Source organism: Suncus etruscus, chromosome 1 (assembly GCF_024139225.1).
Source record: "Suncus etruscus isolate mSunEtr1 chromosome 1, mSunEtr1.pri.cur, whole genome shotgun sequence".
Taxonomy (NCBI): Eukaryota; Metazoa; Chordata; class Mammalia; order Eulipotyphla; family Soricidae; genus Suncus; species Suncus etruscus.
In genome coordinates this window covers 3676712-3697281 of record NC_064848.1, presented here as the reverse complement: position 1 = coordinate 3697281, position 20570 = coordinate 3676712, and the positions used below count along the sequence as shown (strand labels likewise).

General features: G+C 47.4%; 1 protein-coding gene across 1 annotated transcript in view; it reads left to right on the top strand.

Moving 5' to 3' along the window:
- Positions 1–20570, top strand: part of CORO2B (coronin 2B) — a 141752-nt gene that overhangs the window by 119078 nt on the left and 2104 nt on the right. The window contains exons 4-11 of the mRNA XM_049777905.1: positions 5179–5328; positions 8173–8337; positions 10616–10732; positions 10825–10929; positions 11389–11485; positions 15013–15125; positions 15568–15658; positions 15832–15971. Of these exons, the coding sequence (XP_049633862.1) occupies positions 5179–5328; positions 8173–8337; positions 10616–10732; positions 10825–10929; positions 11389–11485; positions 15013–15125; positions 15568–15658; positions 15832–15971 (978 nt within the window). The remainder of the gene's footprint in view (positions 1–5178; positions 5329–8172; positions 8338–10615; positions 10733–10824; positions 10930–11388; positions 11486–15012; positions 15126–15567; positions 15659–15831; positions 15972–20570) is intronic.

The following is a 20570-nucleotide window of genomic DNA, read 5'->3' as shown; positions in this document are numbered from 1 at the left end:
GAGGCTTTCAATGATCCCAGAAACAGAAGTTGGGAAGAACAGTTCCTATTTTCTCTGTGTACAGGAGAGAAAAGCAGCAGAAGGCCGGGGGTGGTGTGCATGGGAGGGACCAAGCAGGCTCTCTCTCTGTAGGACATTCTCCTTTCAGCTTGCCAAGGTGCCAGGACCCTACATCCACTGTTCTTGATGAAAACAGTTGCCCTGGGACTGAGCCGGGCACACACTACCCCAATTTCTAGGGACCTGGACCCCCTACACCACTTCACAGAGTAATTCCTGTAAACAGTGTTTATCCTAAGTCCTCCCAAGCCCTCTGCCTCTACCCAGTTATTGTCCAGAAGGCCACTGAACCCGAAGGAGAGGAAGGCCTGACACAATCATATTACTAGAGAGGGATCAAAGCCAGCTTCAAGGTCTGATGGCTCACTTCAGCTTCATCAGTTTGTCCTTTATCCTTTGTCCCCTTTATTTTTATTTTTTTATTTTGGGGCCATACAAGGTGGTGCCCACTATGACACTCCCAGTTCAGGGCAAGGGTACCCAGGATAGAACCTGGGGTTCTTGTATGCAAAGCATGTGCTCAAGCCCTTCAGGTCTCCCCTCATCTACTTCAGGATGTCCTAAGAAGCACCAGAAATTAGGCTGTTGTGAGAAAAACACTTTCCCTGAGGGTCAGTGAAAGCAAAGTTCTCAGCCTGGTGACACACACAAGCCCTTTTGCCCTACTGCAGACCAGCCTGAGCAGCCGTCAGTGCTTCTGCCATCCCCTCTGCCCCATCCATTCTTGCTGCTTAATGCTGCTCAATTTCCTCACCATCCTGTCACCTCAATCTGTCTTTACTCTTTAATCTACCCTCTCTCCCCATCTTCCTTTCTTCTGTCAATCATTCATTCATTCTTTTTTTCTTTACTACTGTGCTAAGGGTTAAACTCAGGGCCTCCAGCACTTAGCTTTGTGCACTCAGCTTTTCATCCCTGAACACACTAATCCATCCTTTCAAACAATCACCCTGCCAGCCATCTCTGGGAGAGCAATGGCCATGGATTCAGCATGCTGGGGGGCAGCATGTTGTTAGGAATTCCAGAGAGCAGATGTGGGGTGTGTGGGTGAATTTGCATGGGAGTAGGGAGGGATGTTGGGGGAGAGTATGTAGGTTTGGGGGAGAGAGAGAGAGAGAGAGTGTCTGGTATGGGGGAATGTGTGTGTGTTTGTGTGTGTGTGTGATATGGGGAGTAAGTGTGGTATGTAGAAATGTGAGGGGATGTGCAGGAAGTGTGAGTGGAGTGGGAGAGGTTGGGGTGAGTGTGGTGGTGTAGGGGAGAGTGTAGGGTGTGAGATGTGGGGGAGAGTGTGGGGTTGCAAGAGAGAGTATGAGTGGATATGGGGGAGAGTGGATGTGGGATGTAGGGGAGAGTGTTGGGGGGAATGGGAGAGTGTGGGATGTAGGAAAGTGGGGTGCTGAGGGAGTGTGTGGTGTGGGGGAATTATTTTGAGGGTGTGAAAATGTATGTGGATTTGTGAGGGAGAATATAGGGGTCAGTGTGTTGGGTGCGGGGTGTTTGAATGGAGTGTGGATTGGGCGGGGCTTTGTAGGGGATACTGTGGGTTTGTGGTAGGTATGTGGAATGTGGAGAGTGTCTGAGGGACGGTGGTTTGGGTGTGTGGGAGAATATAGGAGCATGTGGGGATAAAGGGAGTGTGTGGAGTATGTGGGGGTTGTATATGCATAGGTAACCTCCAAGCCCCCTCCTTCATATTCAGGGTGAGAGGACTATGTCTGATGGCTCCTGCACACTTGCTGGGTCCCCTCCTCACTCTCCTCTTACTTCCAGATGTCACCTCAGTTCTGAATGCCTTTGCCCAAGACCTGTCTGAGGAAAGACCCCAGGGGTACACCAAGCCCTTCTAGACCCCTCAGCCCACTCAGAACTATGAAAGAGAGCCATCTTTGCTGAGGATGAGGATATTCCACTGTCCCTCCACTGTAAACTAACTTACTCTCAAGTGATCTTTTGAAAGTAAAAGTGGTCTGCTAAGGGGAACCCCCCAATCCTTGGATAAACCTACCTTCTGGCCCTAAGACCTCCGCAGACTTCATTGCAGAACTGGGTCTTTTCTAAAGACATGTGTAGAAAATGCTCGTTAATTTTAGGGGACAGTGGAATTCCCTTGGGCTTCTCCTGAGCTGCCAGCCATATACCGTGTCCCTACGACTTCCCACCTATAATAGAAAGACCGTGATTCTATCCTGCGGTGGCACAGTGAACCCTTTCCTAATGTGGCTCATTGCACAGATCCAATTTTCCTGTGATGCAATTAACATCTTTATGTGTGAAAATTTGTGCTCGTATTAGATTTAAGAATAAAATTTCTAAGTCAAAGGACATACTGCTAATTGCTGTTATGGTTTCTTCTAAAGATTTTGCCAATTTGCTTCCAAAAGACTCACTCAGATTTTTAATAGTACCAATGCTGACTGAATCTACCAATTCTGGCATGATCTTGCCAACACTGGCCCTTTTATTATTTTTTTTTTCCATTTGGCTTATTTTAGAGGTTTGTAAATGGTATCTCAGAACTGTTTTTCCTGTTTTCCTCCTTACCAGCAAGGGTGGAGTTCAGCTTTTCAAAAGTTTGTTTTAAAGGTGTTCTAAGTTACAGTCACATGGGCTTTTTCCTCTCCACCCTGTTTTATCATAATAAATAGCACTAATGATGACAATAACAGCAATTACAATAATTGTAATTCCTTAGGTCATAGAGCACTTTACATTTGACAAACTTTTGGGATTTTTTTTTGGTTAGTTTTTGGGACGCATCCAGCAGTGTTCAGGCTTAATCCTAGCTCTGCACTCAGGGATCACTCCCGATGGGTTTTGAAAACTATGCTGAGGTACTGGGATAAAACCCAAGTTGGCTGCATGCAAGGCAAGTGCCCTCCCTACCTGTTGTACTATCGCTCTGGCCCCGTACTTTTACAAATTTAGTAGATTGTTCAGCAAGGCCAGACATTTTTCATCATCTACACATGGAAAAGTAGATATTCTGCAGGACATATTTGGCTTGAGAACGGAAGTCCCTCAGAGCTGATGCAAACAACAAAGACTACAAAGTCTCTCCTCCCTTTGCCCCTCTCCTCTCACTGACCCCCCCTTATCTCTCTGAATCTCTGTTGGTTCCAGCATTCTCTCTGCAAGCTATCTCTTAATGCCTGTGCGTATATGTGTGTGTATGTACACAGTGCTGAAGGGAACCCAGAATGTATGTATGCGAGTGTGTGTGCAGTACTGATTGGATCCCAGTATGTATGTATGTTTGCTCGTGTTCGCATACACACGTGCAGGGCTAGATGGAACCCAGGACCTCCTACTTGAGAGGCCTATCTCTGCCACTGAGCCACACTGTCTCCTCACTTTCTGCGTCTTTATCAGCAGCCATTTGCCTACAAATAGGGGCTGCATCCAGGCTCTGCCCATTCCTTTAGCTCTGATTCAAGAACCTGTCTCTGACCCTTAGCTAATCATCTCTGTGCATAGGCTCCTGGCTCCCAACCCAAATGTCTACTGTAGGCCATGGACACAAACAGAGGAGCTGGGTCTGAGGGCAGATCTCTTCTATGGACATGTGAATGGGAGCAGGAAGAGGGTTTGCATGGGTTTTTGGTTTGGTTTGGGACTATACTCAACAGCAGCACTACTAGAGATTCTGTACTTAATGATCGCTCCTGGCATGGGAAACCATGTAGTATCAGGGATCAAACTCAGGGCTTTGGCATACAGAGTCTGGGCTCCAACCATCTTTTAAGCCATCACTGTTCTAGCCCAGTGGATTTCTAAGGATTAGGCTCATTATACTAGCTGTGCTCAGAAGCCAGCAAAGACATGCCTGATGGTACCTAAGGGCTATGTGTTACCAGGAATAACCCAGGCTCCAGCTTGCAAAGAAAAAATTAGCTCCAGCCCTTTGAGCCTTCTCCTTGGGGTCCCAAAATAGATGCTCAAAAGTTGCAGGCACCAAGCTAGGAAAATAGGACAGGAAGGAAGCAGCGTACTTGCCTTGCATGTGGCTCACCCACATTTGATTCCCAACATTTCATATGGTCCCCTGAGCCCTTCCAGGAGTGATCCCTGAGCACAGGACCAAGAGAAAATCCTGAGCACTGCCAGGTTCAACCCAAAACATGCAAACAGACAAAAAGAAATTTAAAAAATTGAAAGAAAACATTAAAAATACATTAAGGCCAGAGCAATGATACAGGGAGTAGGAGCCTTGTATATGGCTGACCTAGATTCGATCACTGGAACCCCATATGGTTCCTGATCCCCACTAGGAGTGCTTCCTGAGCACATAGCCAGGAGTAAGCTCCAAGCACTGCTAGATGTGGTAAAAATAAATAAATAAGTAAATAATATAAAATAAGAAAATAACAGCAGGGGTCAGAGTGATAGCAGAGCGGTAGGGTGTTTGCTTTGCATGCTGCCAACCCAGGACAAGCCCAGATTTGATTCCCAGCATTCCATATGGTCCCCCAAGTCTGCCAGGAGCAATTTCTAAGGGCAGAGCCATGAGTAACCCCTGAGCGCACTGATGTGTCCCCCAAAAAGATAATAACAACAAATTAAAATAAAATATTAAATACATAAAACAGCCATTGTGGGCTGGAGAGATAGTACAGCAGGTAGGCAGCTTGCTTTGCATGAGACAACTCTGGGTTTGATTGGCATCTCATATAGTTTACTAAGAACTACCAGGAGTAATTCCTGAGTGCAGAGTCAGGAGTAACCCTGATCATGGCCAGCAATGGCCCAAAAGACAAACCAAAAAATTAAAAATAAACAAAAAACAACAGTTGCTAAAGACTGCTGACTAAAGGACCAGTTAAACTGTATTAAAAAAACTTGCCCCTCCAGTTATGAGGTCTATGCATAGAGACTTCTAGAGACTTCTAGAAGGAACTACACAGAGAGAGAGAGAGAGAGAGAGAGAGAGAGAGAGAGAGAGAGAGAGAGAGAGAGAGAGAGAGAGAGAGAGAGAGAGAGAGAGAGAGAGGGAGGCAGAGGCAAAGACTTTTAGTCCTGACTCTCACCCCTCAGTCCTCCTGCGGGCCTCTGTGGGGGTTTCTGGGGAAGGATAGTGGGATTGGTTGTGCCCCCATCTGGCCCCTGTGTTCCCTGCAGGTGAGGATCTGGGAGATCCCTACTGGAGGCCTGAAGCGCAACATGACAGAGGCCATCCTGGAGCTCCACGGCCACAGCCGGCGAGTAGGGCTAGTGGAATGGCACCCCACCACCAACAACATCCTCTTCAGTGCTGGCTATGACTACAAGGTTTGTGGAAGGGTCGGGCCAGATCCTGGGGGAGGGTTGGAGGGAGCATCTATACTATTTCTTGACTAATAGCATCATGCCCACTGATGTGCTCATTCATTACACACAATGCAGCATCTTCATTTTATTTTATTTTTGGCCATACCCTGGTACTCGGAAGGAAGGGGAAGGGGTAGGGAATCACTCCAGGAAGAGCAGGAAGGAACTGGTCCATGCCTCCGCCATTTGAGCCATCTTCCAGGCCCACCAGTATGTATCTTGTTTGTCAATCCTGGGCTCCAGAGATACAGTTTGGGGAGTGTTTGATAAGTTTATGTTTTGGTTTTGGGTCACACTCAGCTGTGTTCAGGGTTTACTTCTGGCTTTATGCTGAGAGCTCACAGATGAGCTCAGGGAACCTATGGAGTTGAGGGGATAGAAGCCAGGTCTACTGCATGCAAGACAAGCACCCGACCTGTTGTCCTATATCTGTGGCTCCCACAGACACATTTTTGCTGCCTCCTTTGTTCCCACCACCCTGGAGGAAAATGCACATGCTCTGTTTTGGGGTTGTTTTTTGTTTGTTTGTTTGGTTTTGGTTTTGGGGTCGCACCCGGCAGCGCTCAGGAGTTACTCCTGGTAGGCCCGTGAGACCATATGGGATGCCGGAATTTGAACCATCGTCCTTCTGCATGCAAGGCAAATGGCCTGCCTCCATGCTATCACTTGGCTCCTCTGCCCAAATTCTGCCTGGCTATTTCTTTCTTCTAAGTTTTATTTCATAGGAGGCATATCTGATGGTGCTCAGGAGACCAGGAAGTGCCACGCTGTTAACATAAACTTTGCACAGTAGACCTGCCACTTGAGATGTCTCCCCAACCAACCAAGTCACTTTTTTTTTCTGTTCTTTTCCTTTTTCCTTTTTCTTTTCTTTTTGTTCCTGGGATCTAGCCCAGGGCCTCACACAGGCAGGTTAACAAAGTAAGAAAGTGCTCAACTGCTTAGTACCCCCAGCCTATCTCAGCCCTCTTCTTTGAACTAAAATGGCTGTTGCTTCTGGAAGCAAAATGTGGGAAATCTTAGACATGCAAAGCATGTACTCTACCTCTGAGCCAGCTCAACTTCAACTTTTTTTTCCTTTAATAATTTTTAATTGAATCACTATGAGATATACTATAAGATACAAATGATTAAGTTTCAGTCATACCATGTTTCAACATTTATCCCTTCACCTCAAGATTTTCACTAATGACAGACACACTCAAATTTGTACTTCAGTGAGATTACCCAGATTTTCATTTATTCCTAACCTGACTTGATTGCTAAAAAAAAATACTTGTTTGATGGGGCACAGTGGTGGGATGTTTGCCTTGCATGTGGTTGACCTAGGAGGGACCCACTTTGATTCCTGGCATCCCATGTGGTCCCCCAGCCTGCCAGGGGTGATTTCTGAGTGCAGAGCCAGGAGGACCCCTGAGCTCTGCTGGGTGTGTCCCAGAAACCAATCAATCAGTCAATAAATAAAGTTTAAAATAAAAAAAAAAAAAGAAAAGAAAATACTTGTTTGGGGTTGGAGCAATAGCTCAGCAGTAGGGCATTTACCTTGCATGTGGATGACCCAGGATGGACCTGAGTTCAATCCCCAGCATCCCATATGGTCCCCCGAGCCTGCAAGGAGCAATTTATGAGTGTAGAGCCAGGAGTGCCGCTGAGTGTGGCCCAAAACAACAACAACAAAAAAAAAACTTGGTTTTGAATTGGAACAATAGTACAAGCAGATAGGGCACTTGCCTTGGTTGTTATAGACCTAGGTTCAATCCTTAGTACTACATAGGGTCCCTCCAACCCACCAGAAGTTATCCCTGAATGGCAGGTGTGGCCAAAAAATATCAATCAAACAAAGAAACACTTTTTTATTTTAGTTTGGACCACACTCAGCCATGTTCAGTGCTTACTCCAGACTCTGAGCTCAGGAATCACTCCTGGCAGGGAGAGGGGGGCCATATGCAGCATTGAGGATTGAACCCAGATGGGCTGTGTTCAAGGCAAGTGCCCTAAGTGCAATACTGTTGCTCTGGCCCCACAAATACTTATTTGGGGGGGGGGGGTCACACCCGGCCACACTCAGGGTTTACTCCCTCCTGGCTCTACGCTCAGAAATCACTCCTGGCAGGCTCAGGGGACCATATGGAATGCCAGGATTTGAACCACCATCCTTCTGCATGCAAGGCAAATGCCTTACCTCCATGCTATCTCTCTGGCTCCACAAATACTTATTTTAAATAAAATATTATTAAGAGAACCTGGAGACATTGATGGAGGGAAAGGGACATTGGTGGTGGAATTAATGTTGGAACATTGTATGCCTGAAGCATTTCTATTAGAAACAACTTTGTAAATCATAGTGTCTCGATATAAATAAAAATTAAATCAAAAAAATAAAAATTAAAAAATTTTTGGTTTTTGGGTTTTGGGTCACACCCAAAAACACACACACCAGCACTCAGGGGTTCCTCCTGGCTCTACACTCAGAAATCTCTCCTGGCAGGCTCAGGGGACCATATGGGATGCCGGGATTCGAACCCCAGTCCATGCTATCTCTCCGGCCCCCAATTTTTTAAAATGTGTAAGCAGGCTGCCAACAGCAGGAAAAATGGAGCCCAGGCCCCACTCCCAGACCTTCCTTCAGAGGAAATGTGCCAGCCTCGAAGACCTGGCATGGAATAACTCTCCTCGCTGGCACAGAAAACCAGTCCAACTAGACCCAGCTCCCACATAAGGACAGAGAGAGCTGTAGGCCACCGTCTGCTCAGGGTGCCTCTCCTGGGGCTGCAGGGCTGACCCCCTCCGACTGTGCCCCGACAGGTTCTCATATGGAACTTGGACGTGGGGGAGCCGGTGAAGATGATCGACTGCCATGCTGACGTCATCCTCTGCATGTCCTTCAACACAGACGGGAGCTTGCTCAGCACCACTTGCAAGGACAAGAAGCTACGTGTGATTGAGCCACGCTCAGGCCGCGTGCTGCAGGTAAAGCCTCCCCAGTTTTGGAAGGGACTTGGGGGCCCTTGGAGCCCTAGGCAAGGGAAGGGCTGGAAGACTGGGGTCTACATGGATCCTAGCCTGGAGGAAAAGGAAGCCCTGGCACGCTGACAGCCAGATACTGGACCTGGTTGAACCTTAGCTCCCTTCTTGTTCTCCCTGTACCTTCTCTTCCCAGGGATATCTTCTGATCTACTGTGGGGATGGGCTTGGCTTATGAGTCCCTGGGCTGCTCAAAGCTCACTATGGGTGAACAGAAGGGGCTCCGGATCCCTGCACCCCTTCCCCTAGGGAAGCAGTGTCCTCAGGCACTGGCCCCAGGATGGTCTCCAAGAGGGATCAATCTGGATTTCGTCACGCTTGGTTTTGGGGTTTCCTGGATCTAGTCTGTGCAGAAGGGGCCAAATAGATTTGGGTGAAATGTAGGTTTCTGGTGGAAAATGGAGGTGACTGCCCAGCTCTACCTGCTGCACCAGATAGGGCCAATCTGGCTGCTGTGTTTATCAGGAGGAGCCTAATATTGTAAGACTAGAAAATCATATGCTGCTTCTTCCTTTAGTGTCTGCTTAGTGCTCACCCACATTTGCACAGAGCACCTCAAGCCATGTTCATCTCCACCTCTAAAGCGGCACCAATCCTGGGCCACAAGAAGCATTGAGATTTGAATCTCAGTTGTGGAAGGAACTAGACCCCAGGCCCAGCTAGCAGAGCCCCGGAGGCCATGCTGAATAGCAGGGGTGGGTGTTAGAGCTGAACACCCCAACTTCACCTGCAGAGGTGACCCAGCCCTGAGAGGGGGCAGGACTCCTACTGGGCAGGACCTGGAACTAAATCCCTAAACATGCACATGCATCCACCTGCCCTGGCATCTGCAGCGCCCTCCTGGACTCTGGGCTCTGGGTCAGGTTGGCTCCTTCAGGAGCAGGGTGAATTTGTGTGAGTCAGGGTGTGTGTTAACAGGATTTGACTCAGGATCTGTGTGTGTGTCAAGATGTGTTTGTGTGTCATGATGTCTGTGTGTTGGGATATGTTTCAGGATCTGTATGTATCAGAGTTTGTCAAGATGTGTTTCAGGATGTGTGTGAGGATGTGTTAACAGTGTCTGTGTCTGTCACGGTCTATGCGTCAAGACGTGTGTGTCAGGATGTATATGTCAGTATGTGTGTCAGAGATTGTGTGTCAAGATGACTTTGTGATCGGTGTGTCTGACTCTGTAATAGTGTGTATGTCATTATCTCTGTGTGTCAGAATATGTGTGGGCCAGTGTCTATGTATGTAAGGATATGTAGGTGTCAGGGTTTGTATATGCTAGGATGTGTATATGTCGGGATCTGTGTGTATCATGACATATGTGTCAGGGTCGGTGTATATCAGGATGTGTCACAATGTGTGTATATGTCAATAAGGTGTCAAGACAGTGGGAGAGGAGACCAAATATGCCACTTATCCCAAGGTCAGGTCCTTCTTTGTCCTCCTGTGGCCCCCATATGACAAAGGGCCCTAACTCGTATTCTGTATATCAAATGACCACACTCCCACGGATGCCAACAACTTCACGATATGCTTTGGGTGTTGAAGGTTAGAAATGGGCATTGACAGGCCTGTGCCTGTCAGCTGGGGGACCCCCCCTTTCACCCATGCTCTGTGGTTTCTCACCTCATGTTCCCACCATGCCACTTTGGATGTCTGTAGGATCTTCCCACGCTTATGTCTTATTTTCCACTTTGGGGGTTTGGGGCTTAGGTACACACATGGACACCTAGCAGTGCTCTGAAGCTACTCTCAGTTTTGTGTTCGGTATCACTCCCTGCTATGCTCTGGGGGTGCTGTGGATTCAGCCCAGGCCTCCCACATGCTAAGCAGACACTCAGCCCTTTTGAGCCACCTGCCCAGACCAGGGCTCATCTGAGGACATTTGTGAAGGTACTTAGGGCCCACTTGGGTAATTGCAGGAAATATCCCCATGTCAAGGCCCTTTGCTTAAAAATCGTATCTGGAGCTGGAGTGCTAGGACTACAGGGCCGGGCATGTGGCTTACTGGGTTCTTTCCTAGGAGTATCCCTGAGCACAGAGTCAGGACTAAGCTCTGAGAACAACTGGGTGTGGTTCAACCACAACAAAAGTCACATCTGCCTAGACTCCTTTCCAAGTACGGAGAGAATTAGGGGTTTAGAGCTACCTTTTGAAAGCCTGCATCCAGGTGGCTTGGCATGGCCCCCCATGTACCTGCGGCCCCGTGCTCACCAGCTCGCTCTATCCCTGGCAGGAGGCGAACTGCAAGAACCACAGAGTGAGCAGGGTGGTTTTCCTGGGAAGTACGAAGCGACTGCTCACCACGGGCGTCTCCAGGTGGAACACGAGGCAGATCGCCCTCTGGGACCAGGTCAGCAGGAGTAAGGCTGGGGCCTTTGTGGGATGTGGGAGGCAGGCGCTGTCCTGTTCAGTCAGGTGAACACCCACTCTCCCACCCCACAGGAGGACCTGTCCATGCCCCTGACTGAGGAGGAGATCGACGGGCTCTCGGGTCTCCTGTTCCCCTTCTATGATGCTGACACCCACATGCTCTACCTGGCTGGAAAGGTAGTGGGAGGTGGCACAGAGGACACCCCACCTCTGTGCTCTGCTGCAGCCCTGCCCAAGAAGGCTAAGCTGCCTTAGGTGACCCCCAACCTGACTCTCAGCTGGTTGCAAACACATACATAGACATAGGGCTATCATAGAAGCGCATGTACAAACAGAGATACACAGAGATACACAAATATAGAGACACAGACATGTACATTTATATACATGTGTATATAGACATACAAATACATACATGCACACACACCCAGATACATATGTTCACTCAGAGACAAATACATGCAGGTATACATATGTCCATTCATGTTCATAACATAGACGCATAGACCCACACCCACTGCACCACCATTTCCCCTCTGTCTTTCTGGTCTTTAACACCTTGGATATATTCCCTGAAGCAGACTAGGACCACCCCTGCCCTGTATCCTCTTCATCTTCCCTTCCCTCGACCCACAGGGAGATGGAAACATCCGGTACTACGAGATCAGCACGGAGAAACCTTTCCTGAGTTACCTCATGGAGTTCCGCTCCCCAGCCCCACAGAAAGGCCTGGGTAAGGGCTGAGGCTAAGGTGAAGGGCTGTTGACCCAGGTCACCACCCCCCTAACAACAGGAGCATGATGCCAAAGGCTTGTCTTTACTCCTCAGAGCTCCTGGTTCTGTCCCTGGCACCACATGATTCTCTGGGGACCAATCAACTGAAGTGACCTCTGGGTCACTCCGCTGAATGGAGGACCACTGAATGTGGCACAAAAAAAAAAAAAAAGTGGGGGGAGAGTGGGCCAGAGAGGTTGCAAAGCAGGTAACATGCTTGTCTTACACACAGCCAACACTGGTTCTATCCCTGGAAGAATCACCAAGAATGATCACTAAGCACTGCCAGGACAGAACCCTGACCACCAACAGCAGTGAGCCTTGAGCACTGCCAGGTGTGGCCCCAATGAGAGAGAGAGAGAGAGAACAGAGTCTATAGCTGAGGCAACATGACACCAGCCTGCTATCCTCAACCCACCTGTCTCAGTCCTCTAAATCCCCAGGAGCTCAGCAGCACCCACTATCCAAGGATGTTCCACTGTTTCTTTCCACTCAGAGACCCAAAGCAAGACTCAAGTCCGGGGCCCTGACACTAACCGAAGGTGACACAGAAATTGTCATTCAGTGTGGAGTCTAAACCCCAGGCCTCTTCTCCCAGCCACTGGGTCCTTAGTTCCTGATAGCTTCACATCCTTGCCCAGGAGGACAGAAGAGACTTCTGAGGTGTCCTTATTACTGCCAGTTCTTAGGAAAATCCTGGAGAGGGAGGCCCCAGGTGAACCAAAGTGGGGGACTGGCTTTCACTCTCTCACTGCTGGTCTGAAAAGCACATTTCTATTGGGGACTATAGTGGAGACAGAGCCAAGTGAAGCTCATGCTTCTCCTGTCACCATGTTGACTTTTGTCCCCTTCACAATTACATGTGTCTCCATAGCTGATGGCAATGCTCATGATTTAGCAAATGTTCCACTGCTGCAGGGGTTAAATCTGCTCAGGACTCTGCCCATGAGTCTGGCAGGTTCCCCCTAGGAGACTCTTTCATATATAGGACCTGATGGTCAGTTTTGAGCACATTCATGCAGGGATGGACCAAGAGACCTTTCAGTGCCTGTCAGGCCTATATTCCCTGCTACTCTCTTCACCTGCTATGCCTCATCTCCCTCCCTATAACCTTTCCATCAAACAGGATCAAACACAACCTAGAACCAGGAGCAAAGCCAACATACAGGCTCATGTTTATCTATGACCCCAAGTTTTACAGGTTCAGAACACACAAGGGACCTGAAATGTGGTTTCTAAGTGCTCTTGCCCTGGTAGGAAGCACAGATTGGGGGAAATGGCTCACAAAGGCCATTAGGAAGCCACTAAGGATTTTGTGGTCAGAGAGAATGGTGTGTCCTAGGTGAAGAGGATAAGTCCAGGAGAAGTTGCAAGCAAAGGGTCAGTGGGCCCTAGATAGGAGGAAAGAGGAATGAAGCAAGGGTCTCTCAATCTCCTTCTGTTTTCACTGTGGGATATTCCTCAAGGGCCTGTGCTTGTCATTGGCTCAGAGCAACCCCATAAGCCCTACATAAGCCCTACTCAGCCAGTCACATAGACTGTGTGGGAGGCCAAACCAGGTCTGCTTCTGACACCTCTTCCCTCCTGTCCCTGAAATGCTCCTGTTGGAAAAGGCATCTTCAGGGAGTAGGGATAAAGGTGAACCCTTCATTCACCTTTTTGTACATTGCAAAGCAGCAGAGAGGATCTATGGCCTTCTCCATTCTGGACAGTTCCTCAGCCTAGAAGGCCACATTCTTCCTCCTCTGCCTGGGGAATCTGGAGTCCAGTGACTGCCTACAGGCTCTGAACCAGGGTGTACAATTCCAAGACCAGGCTCCATGCACCGCAGGCTCTGTTTCCCAGTGCTGTTGGGCAGATGCAACATTAGGAGCTCCAAGACCTCAGCTAAATGCTCCTGTCAAACCCAGGAGCAGGCTCAGCTGTGTCTCTCTGTTGACCTCAATGGAATTGGGGACATAGAGGCTTGGGGAAGCTGGCTTCTTTCAAAAAGTGGTTGGTAGGCTCTGTGGGACTGCCCTGCTGCACTCTGACATTGGGCAAGGCCACTTCCCCTTCGTCCCTCATCTAGAAAAACATTAGACTGTAAATGGAGAAGATCAAAGGGCTGAGTGAGACTTTACATGTCAGATGCCAGGGTTCCATCCTCAGCAACAGCACCCAGCACCCAGAAATTCACCAAGCATAAATCAGAAGTAGCTTCTGAGTCCTGCTGGTGGGACCCCAAAACAAATGAAAAGAATGGACTAAACCGAAGTATTTCTCTTTCTCCCTTCACCTTTCTTGCTTGCTTGTTTTCTTCCTTCCTTCCTTTCTTTCTTTCTTTCTTTCTTTCTTTCTTTCTTTCTTTCTTTCTTTCTTTCTTTCTTTCTTTCTTTCTTTCTTTCTTTCTTTCTCTTTCTTTCTCTTTCTTTCTTCTTTCTTTCTTTCTTTCTCTTCCTTCCTCCTTCCTTCCTTCCTTCCTTCCTCCTTCCTTCCTTCCTTCCTTCCTTCCTTCCTTCCTTCCTTCCTTCCTTCCTTCCTTCCTTCCTTCCTTCCTTCCTTCCTTCCTTCCTTCCTTTCTTTCTGTCTTTCTTTCTTTCTTTCTTTCTTTCTTTCTTTCTTTCTTTCTTTCTTTCTTTCTTTCTTTCTTTCTTTGGTTTTTGGGCCACACCCAGCGTTGCTCAGGGGTTACTCCTGGCTGTCTGCTCAGAAATAGCTCCTGGCAGGCAAGGGAGACCATGTGGGACACCGGGATTCGGGATTCGAACCAACCACCTTTGTTCCTGGATCGGCTGCTTGCAAGGCAAACACCGCTGTGCTATCTCTCCAGGCCCTCTTTCTTTCTTTCTTCTTTCCTTCTTTCTTTCTTTCTTTCTTTCTTTCTTTCTTTCTTTCTTTCTTTCTTTCTTTCTTTCTTTCTTTCTTTCTTTCTTCTTTCTCTCTTCTGTCTTTCCTTTTTATTTCTTTTTTTCTTGATTTTTATTTCTTTCTCCACACCCAGTAGTATTCTGGAGGTATTCCCTACTCTGTACTCAGGGAAGTGTGCAGTGTCGGGACTGTAACCTGGGCCTTCTGCATGCAAACCTTGCACTCTAATTCTTGAAGCTGACTCCTTGGACCTTGATTCAAATATTTCTGCAACCCTCTCTGGTTCTAAAAGACCACAATCATTTGATTTATCTTTGTTCCATTGTTAGGAGTTATGGTTTCTGGAGTCACATTTGTGGTCAGGATTGTTACTGGTAGTGCCAGGGCTCACTAACACTTGGTACTGAGAACAGAATTAGGAGTCTCTAGTAAACAATCTACATCTGAGCCACACATCCAAAATATAAAACATGGTGGGTCCAATTTTACCCAATCTGCTAAAGCCACTGTCTGAGCCCCTGGCCTACTTCAGGGCCCTGGGCCTTCCCAATTCAGAGTCCAGGAAATTAAGGAAATTAAGGGATGCTGGGAGATCCTCAACTCCCCACAGAGGTGTGTGTACCTGCCTGTCTACAGGGGTCATGCCCAAGCATGGGCTGGACGTGTCAGCCTGTGAGGTTTTCCGCTTCTACAAGTTGGTGACTCTCAAAGGCCTTGTTGAACCCATCTCCATGATCGTGCCCAGGAGGGTAAGTAAGACTGAGTCCAGACACTGCCCTGCCTTCTAGCTGCATGCCACTGACTGTGGAGCCCAGAAAGAGATCTATAGGCATACTTGGAGACTGGAGAAACAGTACAGGGATTAAGGCTCCTGACTTGCACACTACCAACCTGGGTTCAGTGCCCTAAACATAGGGTCCTCTGAAACTTTCTCGGAGTAATCCCTGAGCACAGAGTCAGAAATTAGTCGTGAATTCTACTGGGTGTGAAACCAAACCAAGAAAACAAAGAAAAGGACTCACTTGGGGATCACTTTGAGATGTAGGTAGCTAGGCTGCTAATAGGGAGGTTGGGGCTTGCCTGTGAGTACAAAGCCTGGAAGCAGGGAGGAATCTGCTAGACAGGAGGAGGTTCTGAGCAGTGTCTCCCAGGCTGCCATTTATCCACTTTTCTATTCCCTGCCAACTACAGTCAGACTCGTACCAGGAAGACATTTACCCCATGACGCCTGGCACTGAACCTGCGCTCACCCCTGATGAATGGCTGGGAGGCATCAACCGAGGTATCTCATGGTAGGCAGGACTGCAGAGGCCAAGTCCTTGGCCCATTCTCAGCCCTTCCTCCCACCCTCTCATCTGAACATCTCCTGTCCTCCAGCAGTGTCCGGCATGCTTCTGGACAGCTTGGCAGCTGACCACACCTCTTCTCCTTCCCCTGACCTGTTTCCTCCTACAGATCCCGTGCTGATGTCTTTGAAAGAAGGCTACAAGAAGTCCTCCAGAGTGGTATTTAAGGCTCCCATCAAAGAAAAGAAGAGTGTAGTGGTCAATGGGATAGATTTATTAGAGAACGTCCCGCCCAGGACAGAGAATGAGGTGAGGGACCCAAGAACCAGGGGAGGGGCCCAAGAACTGGGTGAAGGACCTGAGACCCAGGGGAGGGACCATGGGCCTTTCTGTGGCTTGATCACAGTTATAGGCCTCACAACCAGCACCATTCCTAGATGCTTTTCGTCTGGTTCGAATACCGTATAGATCCTACCCTGGGACACCCATTGCCTCTGGCCCCAATAGCAGTGGTTGGATGTTGGGCTGGTATGGAGGTCCCCTCCTAGCTCTCAGAGTCATTGGCCCAGGTTGACATCTCTTCAAGCCTTCGTCTCCCTGTCGCCAGCTTCTGGGGTTCAGGGTTATGATTCCTGCCTCCCCTATGAGGGCTGGGCCTTCCTCCCTGGCCGCTGTTTCCTGTTTTTGAGGAAGAGGCTTTTGAGTGTTTGTGAAAGTACTCATTGTACCATACCTGAGTGAAAGCAGCACTGTCAGGGTTCCTGTAGCTCAGTCTTATCTGTGCCCTCTCACCCCAACCCAGAGGCATCTTTTCCAACCATCCCTCAGCCCTGGTGCACTCACACTTCAGCTAATCCTGATTGACAGGACTTGAAGGTTCTAAGTTTGTCATGGCTGAGGTGAAAAGGGTCTCAGGACCCTATGCAACATCCTGATCCTGCCTGTGCCAGTTTCTCTTCTTCATAATCCTTCCTTCCATGGTAAATGAGGACCAGAAGTTTCAGAGCATTAACGAGATCATTCTTGACTCCAGGCACTCTTCCTGGCTCATAGAAGTACCCAAAGAGGCTCACCAAGTAGAAAATTGCCCCCAAAACTTAGTGATTGGAACCCAGCCATTGTCTCATTGCTTCTGTGGGTGCCCTTGGCTCAGAGTCTCTTGGGAAAGTGTAATTTAAATGAACTGGAGTAGTTCTCATTTTTCCAAGTGCTAGGTGAGAATCTTTATCCTTCATGGGCTGTCTGTTTGAAGCCTCTCTGGGCTTCCCTTCCTAACTCTGGTTTTCTCCAAAGGCAGTTACCAGCATGGCAAGTGGGTAAAATAAAACTCCTGAGCAAGTACATAGGAAATTTCAGATTGGAGTCAAATGCACTTGACTTTGCATGCTGGTGATCTGGGCTCCCTCCCACCACAAAAAGGTCCTCCAACACTGTTTTGAGCAACTCTTGAGGAGCAAGATGGGAGTAATCCTCAAACAGAAGGAACCATAGTCATCTTGCCAACACCTCTGGGCACTCTTCCACTCTGCAGTAGTCTCTATCCAAAGCAAGCTTATTAGGTTTTGCTAATAAGCTTTTTTGCTTTGGTTTTGCTTTGGTTTTGGTGAGGCTGACTCTGAACTAACTCTACACTCATAAATAATTCTTGGTGGGGGGGTCAGGGAAACTATATGTGGTGCCAGGATCAAACCTGGATTTACTGTGTGCAAAGCAAGAGCCCTGCCCACTGTATTATCTGACCTCTTAAGCTCCCTCTGGGAGGAGGAGATAGTACACTGACAGTCTCTAAGGCTTTCTTGCCATATCAATTTATAAAAATCACTATTTTTCACATAAATAAGACTATTGCTGTCCTGTGGGACCATACAGATTAGAAGAAAAAGCTTGTTGTCATTCAATATGCTTTTGTCACCTTATAAAAATTTTAAATTTCCGGGGCTGCATAAAAGAGATTTGCTTTGGAGTAATCCTCGAGGGAGTGGTGCAGGGAAGTGAGCTGAAATAGAGATAATCAAAGGCCACAGGGTCCTGGTTGAGGTTGAGGACTTAGAGGTTTATACTATTACTGGTTTTTTTTCTTAATAAATCTTTATTTAAGCACCATGATTACAAGCATGTTTGTCATGCTATTATTCTTTCTACTTTTGAATGTCTTGGTATTACCCATTAGGAAAAAAAATTTGAGTGTGAAAGGTAGCTGAGTTGTCATGCACCACTAGAGGCATGAAGAGAGCTGGTTCCCTCACAGGCATAAAGAGGGCAGGGTAGACAGAATTCAACTGAACTGCAGACAGCTGGGACTCCCTTCTCTGCTGTCATAGTGCAGCCTGATCCTCAACAGAAATGAGCTGCTAGGGAAAACCGCTCAAGGGTCTGTGAGAGACCATATTCTCACACTTTCTCATTGAGAAGAAATTCTCTCAGAGCCTGCTGGCTGTGATCACCTGCAGATTCAATCATTACAGTAGACAGGAGCAACCAGTTAGAAAGTGGGTGTGGACAGGGTCTACACAGTGGCCTGAATAGGGAGGGAAACTGTCCACTGAGCCCAAGTAGGAGATTGGCTGCGGGAGAAACTTTATAGAAAACCACTGCATTGTACAGAGAGCCAGTGACACTTCCCAGACGTGAATTGCTTGACAATTTGGTTTGGTTTGGTTTTTGTTCTTATGCCATATTTGGAGTGCTCAGGGGTTAATCCTAGCCCTGCACTCAGTAATTACTCCTAGTGGGCTCCAGGAACTATATGGAATGCCAAGGATAGAACCCAGCTCAGCTGTGTGCAAGGCAAATGCCTTGCCTGTTGTACTATCATTCCTTTTTTTTTTTTCTTCCCTTCTGGTGTCTCTTAGACTTTGTTTAGCACATATGGGAAGTGCCAGAGATCCAACCTGTAGGTATCACTTACACAGCAGGCACTCTTGCTCCTGAGTCATCCTCCCTATCTGTTGTTGTTGTTGTTGTTGTTCTATTTTGGGTTTGGGAGACACATCTGGCAATACTCGGAGATTACTTCTGACTTTGCACTCAGGGATCACTCCTAGTGGACTCAGGACTAAGTGGGACACTGGAGATCAAACCCAGGTCACCAGTGTGCATAGCAAGTGTCCTACCTGCCATACTATCTCTCCAGCACCCCCACACACATTCTTTTTTTAAAACAAAAGCTAGCCAAAAATATGTTTTGCAAAGAGGTTTTGGTGTACTATTTGCTGTGCTACTGCAGCTAATTCTGTTGGCTAATTCTTTTTTTTTTTTTTTTCCTGCGGTGAGAGGAGGCCCAAACCTGGCAGCACTCAGGGGTTACACCTGGCTCTGTACTCAGAAATTACTCCTGGAAGGCTCAGAGACCATATGGGATGCTAGGGATAGAACCTGAGTTCATTCTGGGCCGCAGTGTGCAAGACAAACACCCGTCTATTGTGCTATCACTCTTGGCTGCATGTTGACTAATTCTTTAAGAAAAAGTAGAAAGAAAGAAAGAAAGAAAGAAAGGAAGGAAGGAAGGAAGGAAGGAAGGAAGGAAGGAAGGAAGGAAGGAAGGAAGGAAGGAAGGAAGGAAGGAAGGAAGGAAGGAAGGAAAAAAGAAAGAAAGAAAGAAAGAAAGAAAGAAAGAAAGAAAGAAAGAAAGAAAGAAAGAAAGAAAGAAAGAAAGAAAGAAAGAAAGAGAGTCAAAGAGTTATAAAAAGCTACGTATCCATTCTTCACGCTGTAATCTTTATTTTTTAAAGTTAAACTTTTATTTTGAGATTTTTTAATTCTTCAATATTTGAGGGGGGGGAGGGTTGGCCACACCCAGTGACACTCAGGGATTACTCCTGGCTATGTGCTCAGAAATCGTTCCTGGCTCAGGGGATCATATGAGACATTAGAGATCGCACCCAGGTCTGTCCTGGGTCAGCCACATGCAAAGTAAATGCCCTACTTCTCTGGCCCTCATCTTCAATTTTAAGAAACAATAGAAAGGGGCCTGAGAATAGCACAGTGGGTAGGGTGTCTGCCTTGCACACAGGCACACAGGTTCAATCCTTGGCATTCCATTTGGGATCCCCAAGCCTGCCAGGAGTGATTTCTGAGCACAGAGCCAGGAGTAACCCCTGAACACGACTGAGTGTGACCCAAAAACCAAAGAAAGAAAGAAAAAGAACAAACAATAGAAATCCTTGCAACTTTAACTCACTATAGTAGTCCTGGGGCTGGAACCATAATATATCAGGTAGGGCCCTTTCTTTGCATTTGGCCAAGCAGACTTGATCCCCAGCACTGAGCCCTGGAACCTTATGTAGTCCCCTTAGGCCAGTCAGGAGTGATCCCTGAGCATAAACCCAGGAGTAAATCCTGAGCAAGCAGCACTGGCTGTGGCAAAAAAAAAAAAAAAATTATAGTAGCACCTATTGATAGTGATAGAATCAAGTTGCAGAGCATTTCCATCACATAATGATTTCTCCTGTTTTCCTTAAATTTTTTTCACTTAAAATATAAAACATAAAGCATTCATAGTACAGAGGTTAAGGCACTAGCCTTGTACAGAGATAATCCCAGTACCATCACCAGCACCACATTTGGTCCCCTGATCATTGTCAGAAGTGATTCTGAGCTCAGAGTCAGGAGTAAGCCCTGACCACTTCTGGGTAAATTCTCCCCCAAATAAAAACAATAAACAAACAAAAATACAAAACATTGGGGCTAGAGCCATAGTATGGTTGGTTGGGCGCTTGCTTTGCACAAGGCCAACCTGGGTTCAATCTCTAGCACTATTTTGGGTCCCCCAGCACCACAAGGAGTGATCCCTGAGTGCAGAACAAAGATTATGCCCTGAGCTCCATCCAGTGTGGCCCAAAGAGGAAATAAATAAGTAAATAATAAATTAAGAAACAGAAAGTTGTAGAAACCACTAATTTAGTGAAA